The 19709-nt window shown below is 41.1% G+C and overlaps 1 protein-coding gene across 1 annotated transcript in view; it reads right to left on the minus strand.

Annotated features, from left to right (window-relative positions):
* Window positions 1–14720, minus strand: part of FYB2 (FYN binding protein 2) — a 59833-nt gene extending 45113 nt beyond the window's left edge. The window contains 3 exon segments of the mRNA XM_023759984.1: window positions 8926–8959; window positions 10706–10867; window positions 13970–14720. Of these exon segments, the coding sequence (XP_023615752.1) occupies window positions 8926–8959; window positions 10706–10867; window positions 13970–14720 (947 nt within the window).
* Window positions 14721–19709: the final 4989 nt, after the last annotated feature.

Consider the following 19709-nt stretch of genomic DNA (forward strand, 5'->3'; position numbering starts at 1 on the left):
CAGGGTGTAATGACCACCTAGGCCCGTGGGCGGCAAACTGCGGCTCGGGAGCCACATGCAGCTCTTTGGCCCCTTGAGTGTGGCCCTTCCTAAGCCTTAGGAGTACCCTAATTAAGTTAATAACAATGTACCTACCTATATAGTTTAAGTTTGAAAAATTTGGCTCTCAAAAGAAATTTCAATCGTTGTACTGTTGATATTTGGCTCTGTTGACTAATGAGTTTGCCAACCACTGTCCTAGGCTATTATTAGTATAGATATTAAGTACATTTCACCCAACTGTTTGTTTTGTTTTTTTGTGTCCATTTTGGGTATTTTCAGATCTCCCCCCCCCCCCATGGCCTCTAATATTTTAAATATGTGTGAATAGAAAACAATAAACTCTAAGGCATCATAATTTCTCCCCTTACTCTTTGGCTCCCCTCCCCCTGCATAAAACAATCAAGAGAAATTTTCTTAAAATATAGACTATCCCATGTATCTCATGCTCCAGGGGTCTAACAATCTCATTGGGTTTATGGTAAATTAACTTTATTAATAAGAAACAATTTGTGGAAAAATTGAAAGAAGATGTTTAATCAATTTCTTGCACTGTTTTTGTCAGAAATGAATAAATACCTGACTTCAGATGATCAGAAAGAATTTCACTCAAATGTAAAAAAAAAAAAAAAAGCATCTTCAGATCCACTGTCTTAGCAGGAAGGCAGAGTTAGGGTTAATGTGAAGGGAGAGAAAAGAAACTATAGATACATTTAAACCACCCTTTTTCTCCCTGACAATGTCTTTTATCTTTTTTCTGGTCCATTAAAACCAGATCTGAGATCTGCCTTGATTTAACACAGTGTGGGTCGATAGAAAGAACTTGGATTGCAGGGAAGAAATAACTCAAATTAAATATATCTCTGTCTCAATTTCTTTGTTTCCACATTTGTTAAGTTTATAGTCTGTCTCCTAGAACTGTAGACATCATTGGGAGGCAGCATAGAATTACAGACAGAGTTGGTTCTTGGGGTCAGCCCAGCTCTTCTACTTTCTAATGATAAAATATTGGATACATCACTTAATCTTTAATTTCCTACTCTACAAAACAACAATTATAAAATCTGCTTTAAAAGTAGGCTATCGATATTGAATGAAATAGTTGCCCTCTTCACATAGACCTTCTACAAAAGCATGATAGTAATATTATTATGCTGGAGGACAGAAATTATAGTGTTCTTTAAAAAAAGGTTTGGGGTTTGCATTTTGGAAAGTGCTTTTCATTACTGGCATAGTATCAGGATTCTATCTTTTCTGATTTTCTTATAGGAAGCCTCTGGTAATTTAAGTACTGGATAATAAAACATTAGTGTTTCTTGAAGATCTTGTCAACATTATCTGTGTTCAAGAAGAAACAACAGCTCTGTAAATGCGATGCGAGTGTTAAAGATGATTTACACAAGTAGATGCTTTCCTATTGTCTTCGACACTTAGAGATCTATCTGCAAAACAAGTTGGCTTTCTCTGGCTAAAGCATGGGCCCATGACCTCCTCTCATTCTTGTTTGCACTTGCTACATCTACCCAAGGGACACAGCCCTCCTTTGGAGAATAATTTGCCAACCTCTGTCTTGGGCTGTTCACTCTGGAGAAGTGATACACACAGCTCATCCAAACATCTGTTCACTTGGTCAAACAGTGAAATTACCCATCCCCGTAGCAGCTACTGTTTGTTGAGGGTTTGCCATATGTTAGGCACTGTACTTAGATTCATCATATCCATCCCTGTGTGGTCTTAAGCAGTCATTCAGATTCTTGGTACCTTAATTTCTTCATAGGGTCACTGTAGGAATAACTGAGTTAACATGTGGGAGACACCCAACAGGTACATTTCCTTTCTCACCTTCCTCTGGATCACTTTGCATGAGACTGCATCAAAAAGTTTCACTGAAAAACCGTTCTGGAAAATCAAAAGAGCTTATACTAAGTAGGAAGATTGGGACTTGAGCAGCAAAGCCTGCTATAGCTGTACTTCTGTGTTTATTTCATTAGGGGGTAGATCTAAGTGGAAAACTCACCTTCTTCCACTTCTTATGTCAATGGTCACTTTGGAGGCAAAGAGATTAGGAGTAGCTTAGCTAGGAGTTGCTCCGTGTGGTACTCTACAGGTTCTCGGTGACAAGGAAATATGTGGCCATGTGATTTCTCAATGTCCCAAAGTCCCAAACTGGGCAAATCCCCATTTCCAATAAATAATTCTTATAAGACTACTCTCCTCCCCAGCCTTCACCCTAAGAAACCTTTCTCCTGAATTAAATGATGATTAAACTTTAAAAAATTACAACCATGCTACCGAAAATGAACCTGAAAATGTATTTGTACTATGTTCACAAAAATACACAAAATAATTCCAAGGACGTGTTTCTCTCAAGAGCTAATAAAGCTTCCATCCTCTACATTTTAGATGCTTGATAAAGATGAAGAATCAATGAAGCAGTCGGGCAGAAGGGTGGTGAGGGGACACATGCTTTGGAAAGTTAGATGTGAGGCTGAGTCTCAACTTCACCTGTGACCTTGGTTGGGTAATTGGGCCCAAGTCTCTTCTTCCTGGACATATATTATGCTGTGTTTACTGACATAAGGTATATGTTACCACTACCACCACTACCACTCTGCCTACCATCCCACATTTCCACCACTTGAACTTGAACTTCTACCACCTCTACCACTAGCTCTGCTACTTTCTCAATTTTTACAGAACACACACACATATCTATGCTCGTGCATAGATATTCTTATATACATTCACACAAAATACACATATATGTCTATGATAAATGTATATCAGATACATATGAATATATGCATTTGTATATACAGATATACAAATATGTATGTGTGTATTTATACGGGTGTGTATAAGCCCAACCCTGCCACCATGTGTCATAACCTACTACTTCTACTATGACTTCTATAACAACAAACAAACAAACAAGAAAAAACAATGCTGCCAATGTTGCCCAATTCTGGGCGCTAAAGTGTTTTTTCTAAAATTCATAAATTTATAACTTAATTCTTTTAATAAAGGGCCACAAAACTAGAATGACTGTAAAGGTTAATTTTATGTGTCAATTTGACTGGCCACAGGCGTCCAGGTTAAACGTTATTTCTGGGTGTGTCTGGGAGGGTGCTTGGATGAGATCAGCATTTGAACCAGTGGTCCGCCTGAACAGAGCACTCTGTGGTTGGGTGTTTTAAAATGAAGGAGTGGACCTAAGTAAGGGACACAGGCTTTGTTTATTGGAAGTGCCCAATAAACAGAACCTTTCAGGGATTTTTTAAAAGGAATAATGCTTGAAAACATGAAAGAAGAGAAAAAACCCTAAGTAAATCCACTGTTCCTACCTTGTGAAAGGCAGGCCAAACAGTGACCTTGCTGTGTCCCTGAAATCCAATTAAAAGGGGATAAGCCCAGCTGGCTGGCTCAGTGGTTGAGTGTAATAAGAAGCGATTGAAGTGGCTTAAGCTGATGCCACCTGGATGTTCTGTGTCTAAAACTTCATAAGGCACAGGCTTAAAAAAATTCCCTCTCTTCACTCTTGCCCCACAGCAATTCAGTTGAGCACACTGGGATCTTGGGGCCCCCTTTCACGTCCCATCGTACAAGGAGCCACTCAAGAAAGAGCGCTGTAGTTGCGAACAACTTAGAAACTAGCCTTTAGAGATTCTGATCTTACATGCACAAAGGTCCTGCTTTTGCTTAGTTAAGTAGAACAATCCCAAATAGCTTTCAGGAAGGTTGTGTCTGGTACTGAGCTCTAGTGATGTGTCAAGCACTCCACAGGTGTTCATATCAATGACACAAACAGCAAATCTTCTAGTTTTCCTAGATTCCTCTTTCTCTCCCATCTCACTCCCATAGCTGATCCAGCAGTTTCTGGCTTTCACCCCTAAACATAACTTGAATCTATTGATTTAACTCCATTTCTTTTTAAAATTAATTAACTTATTGATTTTTACAGGGAGAGGAAGTGAGAGGGAGAGAAAGGGAAAAAGAGAAACACACATTGATTGGTTGTTCCACTTATTTATGAATTCAGTGGTTGATCCTTGTACGTTCCCTGACTGGGGATTGAACCCACAACCTTGATGTATTAGAACACTTATCTAACCAATTGAGCTACCCGGTCAGGGCTCTTTATCTTCATTTCTACTATCTTGTGCTTGCCAACTTATTTCACCTCTCTGTGACTCAGTTTCCTCATCTGTAAAATGGATGGTTTCATCCACTTCTTAGATTGTCATATATGGGCTCATATATGTACTTAGAACAGACACTATCTAAGGGTTGATTGCTATTTTTGATGTTATAATCACTGTTTTATTATTGTTGCAGTGGTTTCCTAGGCTGTCTTCCTCTTCTCCCATTTCCCCACTGAATTTATTATTTATACGGAACCCAGAGTGACTGTTATAAACTAAATGTCAGCACACGTCACTGTCTAGCTTGTCATTCTCCATGGCTTCCCAATGCATTTAGAGAGAAATCAGTATTCATTCCAGGCTCACAAGGGTTGCCCAGATCATCCCCCAGTGCTGTGTTTAACTACATTCTCTCCTTTCTGGCTCTGTAGACATGGTGGGGGGAGGAGTTCTTCCTTGAGGGTCTGCACCAGTGGTGCCCTCTCCTGGAATATGCTTCTAGACCTTCCATGACTGGGGCCCCTGAATTCGGGTCTCAACCCTAATGTCACCACCTCTGAGAGGCCTTCCTTGACCATTCTACACTTCCTTTACTTTGCTCTCAATCCCCAGTTACTATCTTAATACCTAAAAAAATTTTTTCTTTACAGCACTTACTACTAGTCAAATGAGAACAAATGCGTTTTGTTGGGCCACAATGTCGTAATTCTGCTAGCATCACTATTCTGCTTGGATGCCTCAGGTAAGGCAGCTGTCCCCCTCCACAGCCTCTGCTCTCCTGGCTCTCACACAGGACCTAGACCGTCACAGGAGCCGCAGCCCCAGGCACGTTTGTGTCTCCCACTCAGCATGGGCTAGACACACCAAAACACAAATACTAGTACAAATGCTCATTCCAAAGTATTGGCTTGAGAGAGGTCATCCAGGAGATTCATAATAGGCTTATAGTATTTTTTAAAGCCTGCCATCAAAACAAAAACACAAAATTAAAACGTTGAGGAGAGAAAATGATGGATTCCTGAGATCCACCCATAGCCCCACATCTGAGAAACACTGTCCTGTGTGAATCTTTTCTGCTCAGGAAATAAATAGCCTCTCCCTTCCTTAGTGTCTAGCTGAGATTCCCTGAGTCAGGACTGTCTTCTGACTTCCTACTGGGAGAAAAGCTGTATTTATAGCGAACGAATGAAATACTAGCCAGCTCTGCTAAGTACTGACAGAGATCCTGCTGACTGCTATCCTGGGACTCCCTTGTTTTGCTCACACTAATAGGGGCTGCTGTCCTAGAGGGTGCCAGCCAGCTTGGTTCCCATGAAAAAGTGATGGCAAAGAATAATCTCCAAAAAGTCATTTCACTGTTGTGAGCTAATGAGATATTAATATTCCAGAGGCAACCAGAGATGGAGAGGCCCAGGGTGGAACAAACAGGCTCATCAAGCATCTTCTCTATTCTCAGTGCTTTAGACATTTTATCTCATCTAGTCTTCATGGCCATCAGTGAAGTAAGTATTATTGTGTCCACTTTACAGATGTGTGTGTTAAAGCTCTGAGCTGGTAAGTGACTGGTCTCAGGTACAGGGGAGGAGCTTGAATCTGTGCTACTCTGACTCCAGACCTGTATTTTTCCATTACACTATGCGACTTCTCATATTTGATAATATGAAGAAGCTCAGAAATGAAAATGCGACTTCTCATATTTGATAATATGAAGAAGCTCAGAAATGAAAATGTTTACTGTGAATGCACTTATATATATTAATATATATTATATATATATATATTGTGTGTGTGTAAATATATATAGTCTATTAAAATACAGCTAAAACACAAAGACACCTGTTTTGTGAATAATGGTTGAAAAAAATTGAGTTTTAATTCAAAGAAAAATGTAGTCCTTAGACGTTTTAAGAACTGTTATGTAAAGACAGTGTCCACTGTACCAATGAGTAGATCTTGGCCAAGTGGTTTTGAGTCTGAGGTAGGAAAGTTATCTTTTTTACCCCCCTCCCAGTTCAACTTGAAGGACTTTTGAGTAAACAAAGTGCACGGGTGGAGTCCCTCTGGATGGCCTGCAGGGACTGGGAAACCCGCAGTCCAATGCTGCCTGCAGCTCCTACCTGCTGCTCCTGCTCATCCCGGCCCCACTGCGCCTGCAGCGAGTTCGTACCCCATCAGTCGAGATAGGGAGAAGCTCGTGCACCCCCCCAAGGGGAGTGGCCTGTGGGATGGGGCTGAAACCAGCTCTCTGACATCCCCTGAGGGGTCCCAGATTGTGAGAGGGCACAGCCAGGCTGAGGGACCCCACTGGTGCATGATTGGCCAGGGAGGGACCATGGGAGGGCTCCAGGGTGTGTCCAGCCATCTCGCTCAGTCCCTATCAGCTGGATACTAGCAGCAAACTAACCTACTGGTTAGAGAATCCGCCCTCTGGTGGTCAGTGCACATCATAGCAAGCGGTTGAGCAGCCTTAGCATATCATTAGCATATTATGCTTTGGTTGTTCTGCCATTAGGTCTATTTGCATATTACCCTTTTATTATATAGGATGGCTCATATAATAATTGAGATGCAATGAATCTCATTTCGGATGAGGGTAGGTTCAGTTCTAAAGTCAATATGAAAGAACACCACAAATTGCCCTTATAAATCCCTTACGAAGAAGGTGTCACAGACTACGTTTCCCAGTACTTGCCCATCACAGCCAGTTTGTGCCCAGGGTTGAAATGGATTGCTGATTCTTTGATGAAAGTGTGAGAGAAGAAGTCAGCTTAGTTTAGAGCCTAGCTCAGCCGTGGGCAAACTACGGCCCGCGGTCCGGATCCGGCCTGTTTGAAATGAATAAAACTAAAAAAAAAAAAAAGACCGTACCCTTTTATGTAATGATGTTTACTTTGAATTTATATTAGTTCACACAAACACTCCATCCATGCTTTTGTTCCGGCCCTCCGGTCCAGTTTAAGAACCCATTGTGGCCCTCGAGTCAAAAAGTTTGCCCACCCCTGGCCTAGCTGCAGGAAAAATGTGTATCTAGCTATACATTATGATCATGGCACACTCAATCACACTGAGATGCGCCCTGTATGTGAGGCACGAGGGAACTGAGACTGACTCGGGGTACATCAGAATTCCATCGTCCCCTCAAAATGTCATACCAGGGCCAATGCTCATCCAGTAACTAATGCAAACCATTTCCTGAGATGTCTAAATTGTTTCCCCTCATTCAAATAAATGTACATGGAATGCAGGTCCACCAACCTACCTTGTGCCATCATTCAATTCTAACCACTAAACTAGGAGTTCCCCCTTGTTGAATACGACTGTCTGTTCCTTGATGTACTCACTCCTCTAAGATTTGGTTCCTGTCTACCTTCACCATCCCATTTCTTTCCATTCCTTATTACACTTTCTATACTCTAACTCCACTTAACTACTTCTAATTTCCAAAATAATATGTTACTTCATACCTCCTACCTCTGCTTATAGTGCCCCTTCCCATGTTATCCAGCGAATGTTGACCCTCAGCATTCATTTCAAATACTTCCCTTCTGTGCTTGTTTGATTGGACTGACACTACTATTCTTCACGCCTCCCTGGGACCCTGCGCTTCAGTGCCTCCCACTGTGATGCTGGGCTTAGTCCTGTCACTTGCTTTGACCAATAGGAGGTCAGCAAATGTGATACCGCAGAGGCATGGAAAGTGTTTGTGCTATTGGCTTTGTCTGCTGCCACTGCTGGGACAGCATTCCTCAGTTAGCTCGCTGGAGGATGTGATGAGGGTGCTAAGTCGAGTTGCACCAAGGTCATCCCCGCCAAGGTCATCCTAGATCAGCCAGATGCAAGCTGAACCCCAGACATAGGAGCAACCCAGTCAACTTGCACCTAGTATCTAAGTTCGGGAGATCTGATGCACAACCTAGTCATTAGAGTAAAAATATACTTATTAGAAACTTCAATGTTGCTAAGAGACTAGATCTTAACTGTTTTCAACACACACAAAAAGAAATAATTATATGAGGTGATAAAGATGTTAGCTAACCCGCTGTAGTGGTTATATTATGATGCATAAATGTATTAATCCAAAAGGCTGTGTACCTCAAACTGAGACATTATACATCAATTATATCACAATAAAAAATAGTATGTGCACACCTGAGGTAGAATCACAGCTCAGCAAGTGGCAAACTTTCTGAGCCCAAGTGTTTTTAGCTATAAAATGAAGACAGAGGCAGCAACTTTGATGCCTTCTTGAGAAGATGAAATGAGAAAATCTGTATTAAGTAGCCAGGTCAATGCATTAAAAGAGCTCAACATTATTTGGTTGAGTGAATTAATGACCTAACACTTCCATGGGAAAATTCTTAGAATGAATGCAGCAAAAATAGAAGGTCTTTGTTCCATTACCAGTTCCGAACATCCTGGCAGCTGCCCTGGACTTTTTGTAGCCTCTAATTCAATTTATTACTATGGAAGCTGATGTTTCAATTTACTGAACCCAACTGTACAATAAATAAAAGTACCTCAGAGGACCATCTTTGCAACTTAATGTCAGCATGGTTGTTAAATGTGGTTTATTTAATCTCTCATCTAAAACAAGAGCTGCAGTTTGTTGCTTCTACATCTGCTCTTCCCGCAACCCTTTGGAGAAATACCGATGCCTGGCCTGTGCTTACTGCCTGCTTGTGAGCAGGCTCAGTGGCCTCATTGGCAGGCTACACTCCTGCACAATTAAGAAACAGGTACTTACCTCTCTGGAGGCAGGTAGCCTTCCTTCACAGCTGCTGCAAGAGCAAAAGGGAGAGTGAAAAAGAGATGGTAGCGGCAGCCTGATTAAAGCAAATTGTGTTTGTGCAATGACCTGACTCCAGAGACACAATGTGGTTGGCAACTCACCTGTGCCCCAAGCCTCCCCTTCCCTGGCATCCAGATGATCACTGCCTATATCGCAGCCCTCGCCCACACTTTATGGTGCTTAATCATGAGTACACTCTCCTGTATTAGACTTTGACCTCCTTGAGTACCAGGATGTCTGTTGGGTTTCTCTCTTAATCTCATGCCTGTCACAGGGCCTGGCAAAGAGAATGCATGCTTGAAATAATGATAACATTGCACTTACAGAGCTCTTACTGGTGTGACAATAACTACGAAGTCTTTCCATGCCTCATCTCATTCATTTATCCTCACAATAATCTATATGGTGAGTGTTATTGTCATCTCTATGTACAGGCAAGGACAATGAGGCTCAGGGAGTAACATGCCCAAACTTAAACAGCTAGTGTGTGTGTGTGTGTGTGTGTGTGTGTGTGTGTGTGTGTATGGGGGGGGCGCTACAATTTACAAAGCCCATTTTATTATAAAAGACTTACTTTGTTTTATGTCCTCTCACAACTTTCTTCCCTTTTAGAGAGATGGTTTGAGCCCTAAATTATTTAATGTTTATAGACTTCCCTGATATGGAGGTGGCTGTATTCTTAACGTATAATGCTAAGAGCCCTGTTTCTCTATATAGAATTTTCTTTTAGGATGAGACCTAAGATGACTTATAGTAGTGGTTCTCCAAGCGTGGTCCCTGGAGCAGCAGCATGAGCAGCCCCAGAGAACTTGTTAAAAAGGTAAATCCTCAGGCCTCCAACCCAAACTAACTGAGCCAGAAACTCTGGGATGGGGCCCAGTAGTGTGTTTTAACAGGTCACCTAGGTGATTCGGATGCACACGAAAATTTGGGAACCACTGAGTTCAAGAAATTTAACCATGAAGTTGCCCAGAGCAGTCAAATGAACAACCAATGAGCTAGAAGTAGCTCGTTTAGTGCCCCATCTGCCGGCACTCATGGTCAAAGTAAAACATGTTAGCACAGTCCGCCCTACCCTTCCCGTTTCATTAGAGCAGACAGAACAAAGGTGTTTAAAATGTCAATAGGGTGAGTCTGGAGTGGGGGTGTAGATGAGCAAGGGTGCCTCTATGTGTCAGAGTTAGACACCTAACAGCACAGAGAAATGGCTCCCAAGGTGCCTCAGTCCTGGAAGGGACCAGTGGGGGCAGGTGGGAGCCCTTCAGTGAATTACTGCAGGCAGATTGCAGAGGCCTGAGGGACCTCCCTCATGACCGCAGGTCAAGTTCACACTGCCTGCCTCCCTTTCACTGCCTCCCCCTCGTCTTCTGCACAGGCTGTGTTGACAACACATACTTTGTGGGAAACACAGAGGTGCTCTGCCTCCCTGCCCTGCTCCTTTTCATTTTCTTCCTCTTGGACGGATTCCCAGTGATCAAATGCAAGGCTTTCAGGGGAAGCGGGCTGGCTCAGGAGCGATAAGGGGCCAATTCCCAAAGGTTTGTCATTTCACGGGCAAGCTGCCACGGTCTCTACGTGAGAATGAGCAGTGATGGATGTCCAGCCCTGGAGAAGCAGTTCAGCATTGGCACCGGGCGCTCATGTGGAAAGGGAGGTGCCGGGGTGTGGGGGTGGGGGGATACTGGCCCACTGTGTGTGGTGGTGGTGGGGTTGTGAGGGCTGTGCATTTCCTCACCTTCCCTGGGGGTCTTGGGAACTGCAGCTGTCCGCCTCAGGAAGGCCTGGAGGCTCACTCCTGGAGGCTTCGGTGGCTTCACGGGAGGAGGACCCAGGGACTCCACGGAAGGCAGTGGTTTCGTTTTGGGAAGCTGGTGATGCTTGACATCTGGGTCTTTTTCTGAGCACAAAAAGCCACAATGTAGGTTGTCAATTGTTTCCATTTTATGGCCTGTGGGGAGAAACTGATGAGTTGCCTTGCCTCATTCTCATCCCCCCACATCTATACTCCACCCAGTAGCCAGAGTGTCCAGATGGAAACACGGCCCTGATCTTGTCACCGTCCTGCTGCCCAGAGGATGAACTGCCATTTCCTCAGCATGCCCTTTGTTGGCTCCTTCCTCTGGCATTTAAACAGCACACGGCCCCAGTCGACATTTCCAGATTATTTTCTTACCGGATTTTATTATCCTACTTCCCTGACCTGAAGCCCAAACATCTTTCACTCACATCATTGGCTTCTCAGTTCCCAGATTGGATTTTACAGGCCTTCAAAAGCTTTCGTATATCCAGGATTTTGTTCATGCCGTTCCTGGATCCTAGAATGCTGTTCCCTTTTTTCTTTCATGCCAAACTTCAACTCTTCCTTTAAGGCCCTGCTCCAATGACACCTCCTCTAAGAAGCTTTTCTTGATTGCTCCCAGAAATCTAGGACTCTGTTTTATATCCCCATAGCACATTGTTAACACCTCTCCAGCAGCGTTGTGGCTTATTAGAGGGGCTGGTCTAACTTCTCACTGAGTGTTAGGCCACATTGACCTTTCCCTAGCACCAAGTACAGGGCCCAATTCAGAGGAAATGGACAACTGAAAGGATTCTTCAGGGACATATGATGGGCAATAACATGGGTGCTATAAAGAGGAATCAGGATTGATCTCTGATTTCCAGGGCTCATAGCCTAACACAGGCTTCAAGGCTGACTTTGGTGGTACCTAGGCACCTGTGGATTTTGCGTCCTGGAATTTGGCAGGATAATCCCAGTTTTGCATATTTTATTCTTAGCCAAACTCAACAGAAATTTCAATATTATAGATGAAAATTATATCTGCTTCTTCGGAAAATAATGCAAACTCTTATATTAACCAAGCGCTTTGATTTTTGGTGCAAAAAGTAGGGGTTGATTACATGGTATAACTGGCTAGTGTTTCCCAAATATACCAGTGAGACTCTCAAAGTCCTGCTGTCCCCTGCAAGCAGAGGGGCTTTGTTCTTGCCCTCCCAGCAGGGCCAAAGTTTCTCTCTTCTGGGGTTATACATCCCAATGTCAGTAATTTTAGTCTTTATCAAATTAAGGACATGACAGTGAAAGCAAATGATCACTTGCTTATTGGGCCCCTAATTATTCCCAGGCAGTGTGCTCAGTGGTTTACATATGGGTTATCTTTTTCAATCCTCATAACAGTTCCACCAGGTAGGTAATCAACACATCTATCCTCCTTCCTTCCCACATAACCCTCCTCCCATTCATCCCCTCTTCTTTCCCATCTATTCATCAGTAATTACTTATCTACTATATTATAGGCATGGTTCTAGGGGCTGGGGATAGAGCTGAACAAGAATAAGAGCAGACACAGTTCTTCCCTCAGGAATTTTTCTTCTAATAGGACAAGACTGATGATAAATAGGTAAACAAACAAACAAACAAGATAATTTCATTCTTATAGGATGAGACTGATGATAAACATGTAAACAAACAAGATGTGTTAGTTCTATAAAGGAAATAAAAAAGAGGATGATACAAAGAGTGCAAATCTTGGTGGTGAGCAAGTGGTCTTTAGATAGGGGGGCTAAAAAAGATTTATCCGCAAGTGTTATTTGACTTTGACCTCCGTGAACCTAGTATATAAAAGTTAAAAAAAAAGTTTTTTTTTAGGAAGAGGGAACAGCAATAGTAAAGGTCCCGAGTCACAACAAAGTCTGTTGAAGGAACAGCAAGAAATCCAGTGTGTTCACTATGGGCTAGTGAGCCAGGGGAAGAGGCAGGAGGTAAGTTAGAGACATAAACAGGGATCAAAAGAAGCAGGACCTTGAAATGAGTAGTAATTTAGATGCTATTCTAAGTTCAAAGAGATTAGAAGCAGGCAATCCATCCACCCACCTCATCAGTCCATTTCAGTCATTCAATAAATATGCTTTGAGAACCACTGAACCTGGCGCCTTGTCCTTCTAGATTCTGGGGATATGGTGGTAAACACAGTTCTTATTCTCATGTAACTTACATTTTACTAGGATAAACCAATATATAATATAGTAAGTAGGGAGAAGTGATATGATGAAAATTAAAGCAATGTAAGAAGATAGTGATGGGGTGCCATGGCTATTTTAGATAGAATGATCCACAAGATCCACTCACAGCAGGTGACACTGAGCAGAGACCTTGATGAAATGTTTGAGTCAGATATTAGAGACCTGGGGGAAGAGTGTTCCAGGCAGAGGAATCAGCAAGTGCAAAGGCCTGCGGTATAACCAGCTTGATATATCTAAGGGGCAACAAAAAGGCCAATGTGATGAGAGAGGAGAAGGTAAGAAGGGTAGGCAAAGACCAGATCACATGAACACCGTAAGATGGCTGGAGTTGAATTGGAGCAGAAGCCTGATGTGATACGACTTATGTTTTAGAGGATCACTGTGCCTGCTAGGAAGAGAGCAGAATATAAGAGAGCAGAGTGTGAAAGCAGGAAGATGAGTTGGACCATTGCAGTGGTCCAGGCAAGAGATAACTGTAGTGTGGACATGTGCAGAGGGCAGAACTGGGGGGATACAGAACACATTTTAGTAATAGAACCAAGAGCTTGCTGATGGATTGGATGCAAAGAATGAAGGGAGAGGGGAACAGAGCATGACTCCTACATTTTGGGTGTGAGCAACAAGGAAGACTGTTGTCCTGTTTACTAAGACAGGGAAGACTGGTGATGAATCTGATTTGTAGGAGAGCAGATCAGGCTCTATGAAGTTAAGCAGATTGCCCAAGTTCATGCATCTTATAAGAAGTAGAACTAGGATTCAAATCCAAGTTTGCTTAAACTGTCTCTCAATATAATTCCAGGAGATTAGTCACTTTGCCCAAACCTGAAAATTACAATTTAGCAGATGCTCCTATAATACCTGCATTTAGAGCAAAGATTGCTGAGGTCACATATGTGACCTTCTCAAGTTCCCCAGCTTTAAGTTGGAAAAATGCAATGAGCTCTGCCCCCGCACCTGTGGGGATTAGATTTCTCACCTGGGGCCTGGCTGGCAAGCTCACTCTCATAGATAGGCTGGCAGGTGCTCCCCGCTGGGCTCCTCTCAGGATTGGCCTTTTCTAGGCTCTTCTTTCCATGTTGAGAGAGGAGAAATGTGGGATCTTCTGAGGTGACATGTGATTTTCTTTGGGCCATCAAGTGCCTCTGGGAAGGAAGAGTCTGGGAGCCTTTTATTTCCAGCTGTTTCCTGGGCTCCTCTGGAGTAGTGAGCCCCGTGCTTTTCTGATCTTCCGGATGGAGAGCCCCACTTCCACAACTGGCGAGGCGAAGGGCTGATGACATGTCACTTTTCTGAGATGAAACCTTCTCCCAGTTCTGGAGCTTGTCTCTGAAGGTACTGGCCACCTCTTTCTTCTTATCAGTTACCTTAGCATTTGACTGATTCACATGTAAAGGCAGAGAAGCCTTCTGTGAATTTTCTGCAGAATGAGTAGACCTTCCTGGAGGTCCCAGGGAATTAGAACATTTCTGAATATCACTCCTTGGTGCTGACTTCATTTTTTCGGGTTCAAGAGACTGGGGTTCACCATTGGAACAATATGGTGGGGGCTGATTATGGTTGGATGAGAAGGGTTTCCCATTGGCCCAAATCGTTGACTGTGTGCTTCCAATGTCACCCTTAGGAGAAACACCTGCTAGGGATTTAATAGGTCCTGGAAGGGATGACACATCAAGCTTTTGAAATTTAGCTTGGAGCTCTTTGAAGTTTCTTAATCTTTCCTAAAGCATAAAAAATAGAAAAGTCTCATTATTTTAGGAAACAAGCAGCTCAATTAGCTGACTACACTGTTTGTGCCAAGGCTGTAAGTGCCGATATAATGCCGTTGCTCACCCATCGAGAAGATCCTCCTCCTATTGTCTATGTAGGATGGAATGAAAACAACTGCATCCTCATTGAAACACTTTGGATGTTTAATTTCTTCACAACATATTAAAACCACTTATAATGGAGACTATTAACAATTGCTGATAAATCTTTGGATACAAACTTTTGATCACATTGTTGTGAATGACTAGAACTCTCTTCATCTTTCAAAACTGGAGCTCTACACTCACTAAACAACAATTCCCTATCTCTTCACACAGCTCCCCAGCCCCTGGCAACAACCCATCTACTTTCTGTCTGTAAATTTAACTACTCCAGGTGTCTCATATAAGTGGAATTATATGTACCTGTCTTTTTGTGACTGTTATTTCACTTAACATATTGTGCTTAAGGTTCATCCATGTTATAGCACATGGAAGCATTTACTACCTTTTTGAGGCTGAATAATATTCATTGCATGTATATAATACATTTTGTTTACCCATTCATCCATTGATGGGCACTTGGATTGCTTCCACCTTTTAGTTATTGTAAATAATGCTGCTATGAACATGGGTGTACAAAATATCGCTTTGAGTCCCTGTTTTCAATTCTTTTGGTTATATACCCAGAAGTGCATTTGCTGGATCATTTCATTTTTAATTTTTTTTAAGGAACCACCATACCGTTTTCCACAGTAGCTGCATCATTCCTAACTAGAACATTTGTTATAATTTTTCTATATCCTTGCAACACTTATTTACTATATATATATATTTTTTATTTTTTGATAGTAGTCATCCTAATAGGTGCGAGGTGATTAGTGGTTAATATTTAAAAAAATATGTAGTGATGGTTATTTTTAGGTCTTCACTATCTGAAGCCACGTGAACTACAATGTTAATGCTTGGTAAATTTTAGTCTCTATAGGAATGATTAGGAAATAGAATTATGGATTACCTCCAAGCCAAGGTCCTGTAAAAAAGTCATTGGTTTAGGAGGAAACAAACCTAATTATATCTGGCTCATTCTTTTCTTAAGAAATGTTCAATAAGTATTTACTATATGGGCAAAACATTGTTTTAGACAGTCAAAGGCTCTTTAATATTACATTATAATATCAAGGATAGGCAGAAAATAAGCAAATACATATTAAAAGATTACATACAAGTACTATGTGGAGAATTAAATAGTTGATTCAATAAAGAGTGACTGTGTATCCAGTCACTGATTTTCAGAGTTACCATACAAAAGTCACTTTTCAAAAATTCTGAGTTCAATAATTTATCAAATCAGGAGGTGGTCTGGGTGATCTCCAAGGCCTGTGCCAGCATTAACATTTATATTTTGTTTTCCTTTAAATGAGAAATAGATGTGATATATTCTGTTATTATTCATCACCCATTAATGGGAAGTCAGGGTTGAGGATATAAGAGGCAAATTGAGTGAAGATGGGGTGGAAGATGGCCAGAGGGGAATTCCAGTTAAAAACATGTTCCATTTTCCTGGGCCCAAAGCTAGTCAGTGGTGACATCCTACTGATCTTAAAGAAGTTCATGAGCCTACACTTTCTTTATGTGAATGCCACTGCCTTTGAGTCCTCCTCACTTATTAAAATGATTTCTCTCTCCTTTTACTTTGGGCCCCTCTAATCCACCATTTACTTAGCTGTTAGACAAATCTGATTAAAAACACAAATCTTATGTACATCACAATTTAAAAACCTTCAACTTGGCTTCCTCAAAGTTTTCAGATATAGCTCAAACTCTTTTGCTTAGCATATACTAGTAAGGCCCTTCTTAATCCCAACTCTGTTAATTTTCTGATATCACATTGGGCCCATCTCAGGCATACTTTCTTTCTTCGGGCCTTCCTGAATTACTTACATTTTCTCAAACTTATTTTGCTCTTCATATCTCTGTACCTTTGAATGTACTGTTTCATCTGCCTGGAATATCCATCTTTCCTTCAATTTCTTGAACTAGCAAATTCCTGCTTCAAAATTCAACTCATGTCACATCAAAATACCAACTGGTTTCTTAGTATGTGCTAGGCATTAGGGTTATAGAAATGAATACGACATTCCCTGAATCTGGATACCAAAACCAGACAAGGACACAACAAGAGAAGAAAATTATAGGCCAATATCCCTGATGAACATAGATGCAAAATTTTTCAATAAAATATTTGTAAAACAAATACAACAATTCAACACTATGATCAAGTGGGATTTATTCCAAGGATGTAAGAGTGGTTCAATATCCACAAGTAAATCAATGTGATACACATTAACAAAATGAAGACTAAAATCATACAATTATCTTAACAGGTGTAGAAAATGCCTTTGACAAAATTTAACATTCATATATGATAACTTTCAACAAAGTGAATACAGAAGGAACATACCTCAACATAATTAAGGACATATATAACAAACCCAAAGCTTACATCATACTTAATGGTGAAAAGCTGAGAGCTTTTTTTCTAAGATCAGAACAACACAAGGATGTTCACTCTCATCAGTTTTATTAAACACTAGGGGCCCGGTTCATGAAGATTCATGCACTGGGGGAGGATGTGGAGGGGGGGTCCCTCAGCCCGACCTGCACCCTCTCCAATCTGGGACCCCTCAGGGGAGCCCTCTCCAATCCGGGAGTTTCTGTTTTTGCAATCATATGAGCGAATTGCCCGAGACCCCCAACCCAGTTTGGTTTGTTGCTCACAGAATAATAGAGGCATTTTTTTTTTCTTTGCTCCATTGGTGGAGATTTCCTGGAAGTTTTAGGATATCTTCCCTTTAATTTTTCCTAGACACTTTGATTTTACCTATGTCTCTCACCTTTGCTTTCCCTCCATACCCAACCACAACAGTAACTTGCTCCAGGCTCACTTTGCTCTAGTGTCTAGGAGATCCATCTGCCACCAGAACTATGATTCCCAGCATTCCTGGTGCTACCTGAGCTCTGGGCTTCCACTTCTGGTCCTGGGGCTGCCATCAGAACTACGGTTCCCAGCATTCCTGGTGCTCCCTGCACTCTGGGTTTTCCCGACCGAGGGAGCCACATCCCCCCAAGTTGCTGGCTCTCCCACTCTGCTCTGTGTATGCAAATTACCCACTATCTTTGTTGGTTTAATTTGCGTACTCACTCCTCATTGGCTGGTGGGTGTGGCTTGAGCATAGGGAAAGGATGGCTAATTTGCATGTTTCTCTTTCATTATATAGGATAGTATTGGAAGTCCTAGCTAGGGTGATAAGGCAAGAAAAATAAATAAAAGGCATGAAAATTGGAAAGAAAGAAGTAAAACTGCCTTTATTTGCAGATGACATAATATACATATAGACAAGCCAAGCCCTGGCTGGGTAGCTTAATTGGTTAGAGCATCATCCTGATTCATCAAGGTTGTGAGTTTGATCCTGGTCAGGGCATATACAAGAACCAATAAATGCATAACTAAGTGAAACAACAAATAGATTTCTCTCTCTCTCTCTCTCTCTCTCTCTCTCTCTCTCTCTCTCTCTCCCCCTCCCTCCCTCCCTTCCTCCCTCCCTTTCCTTCCCTCTCTGTTTCTAAAGAACTCAGTAAATAACAAATTTAATTAGAGCTTAACACCAAAAGAAGAATTTTAAGAAGCCCAAAGACTCCACCAAAAACTGTTAGAACTAATAAACAAATTCAGTAAAGTTGCAGAATACAAAATCAACATACAAAAATCTGTTGTGTTTTTATACACTAATAACAAATTATCAGAAAGAGAAATTACAAAACTATCCTATTGACAATTGCATAAAAAAGAATAAATACCTAGTAATAGTAATAAATTTAACCAAGGAGGTGAAAGAGCTATACCTGAAAACTATAGGACACTGATGAAAAAAATTGAAGATGAAAGAAAGAAATGGAAATATATTCTGTGTTCCTGGATTGGAAGAATTAACATTGTTAAAATGTCCATATTACCTGAAGCAATCTATACATTCAATGTGATCCCTATAAAATTTTTAATGGTAAAAATTTAATGGTATTTAATGGTATTTTCACAGAAATAGAACAAATATTTTTTAAATTGTGTGGAGCTACAGAAGACTCCAAATAGCCAAAAAAAAAAATGTCTTGAGAAAGAAAAACAAAGCTAAAGGCACTACACTCCCTGATTTAAAACCATATTACAAAATTAGAGTAATCAAAACAGCATGGTATTGGTATTTAAAAAGACACATAAATTAATGGAAAAGACTAGAGAAGTTAGAAATATATCTACACATATAAAGTCAATTAATTTACAACAAAGGAACCAAGAATAAACAATGGGGAAAAGGACAGTCTCTTCCATAAACAGCGTTGTTATAACTGGACAACCACATGCAAAAGAATGAAAGTGGACTTCTGTCTTACACAATACACAAAAATCAACTCAAAGTGGAATAAATACTTGAATGTAAGACCTGAAATCATAAAACTCCTAGAAGAAAGCACAGGCAGTAAGCTCCTTAACATTAGTTTTGGCAATGACTTTTTGGATCTGACTCCAAAAGCAAAGGTAACAAAATAAAGAATAAACTACATCAAGCTAAAAAAATTTCTGAACATCAAATGAAAATATCAACAAAATGAAAAGGCAACCTACAGAATGTGAGAAAATAGTCACAGATCATATATCTGATAAGGGGTTAATATCCAAAATATATAAAAACTCATACAACTCAATAGCAAACAAAAAATTTAATTGAGAAATGGGCAGAAGATTTTTCCAAAGAAGACATACTGATGGACAACAGGTACATGAAAAGGAGCCCAACACTACTAATCATCAGAGAAATGCAGATCAAAACCACAATTAGATATCACCTCACATCTGTTAGAATGGCTATTATAAAAAAGATAAATAACAAGTGTTAGAGAAGATGTAGAGAA

This window comes from Myotis lucifugus, unplaced genomic scaffold, assembly GCF_000147115.1.
Source record: "Myotis lucifugus unplaced genomic scaffold, Myoluc2.0 scaffold_168, whole genome shotgun sequence".
In the NCBI taxonomy this organism is placed as follows: Eukaryota; Metazoa; Chordata; class Mammalia; order Chiroptera; family Vespertilionidae; genus Myotis; species Myotis lucifugus.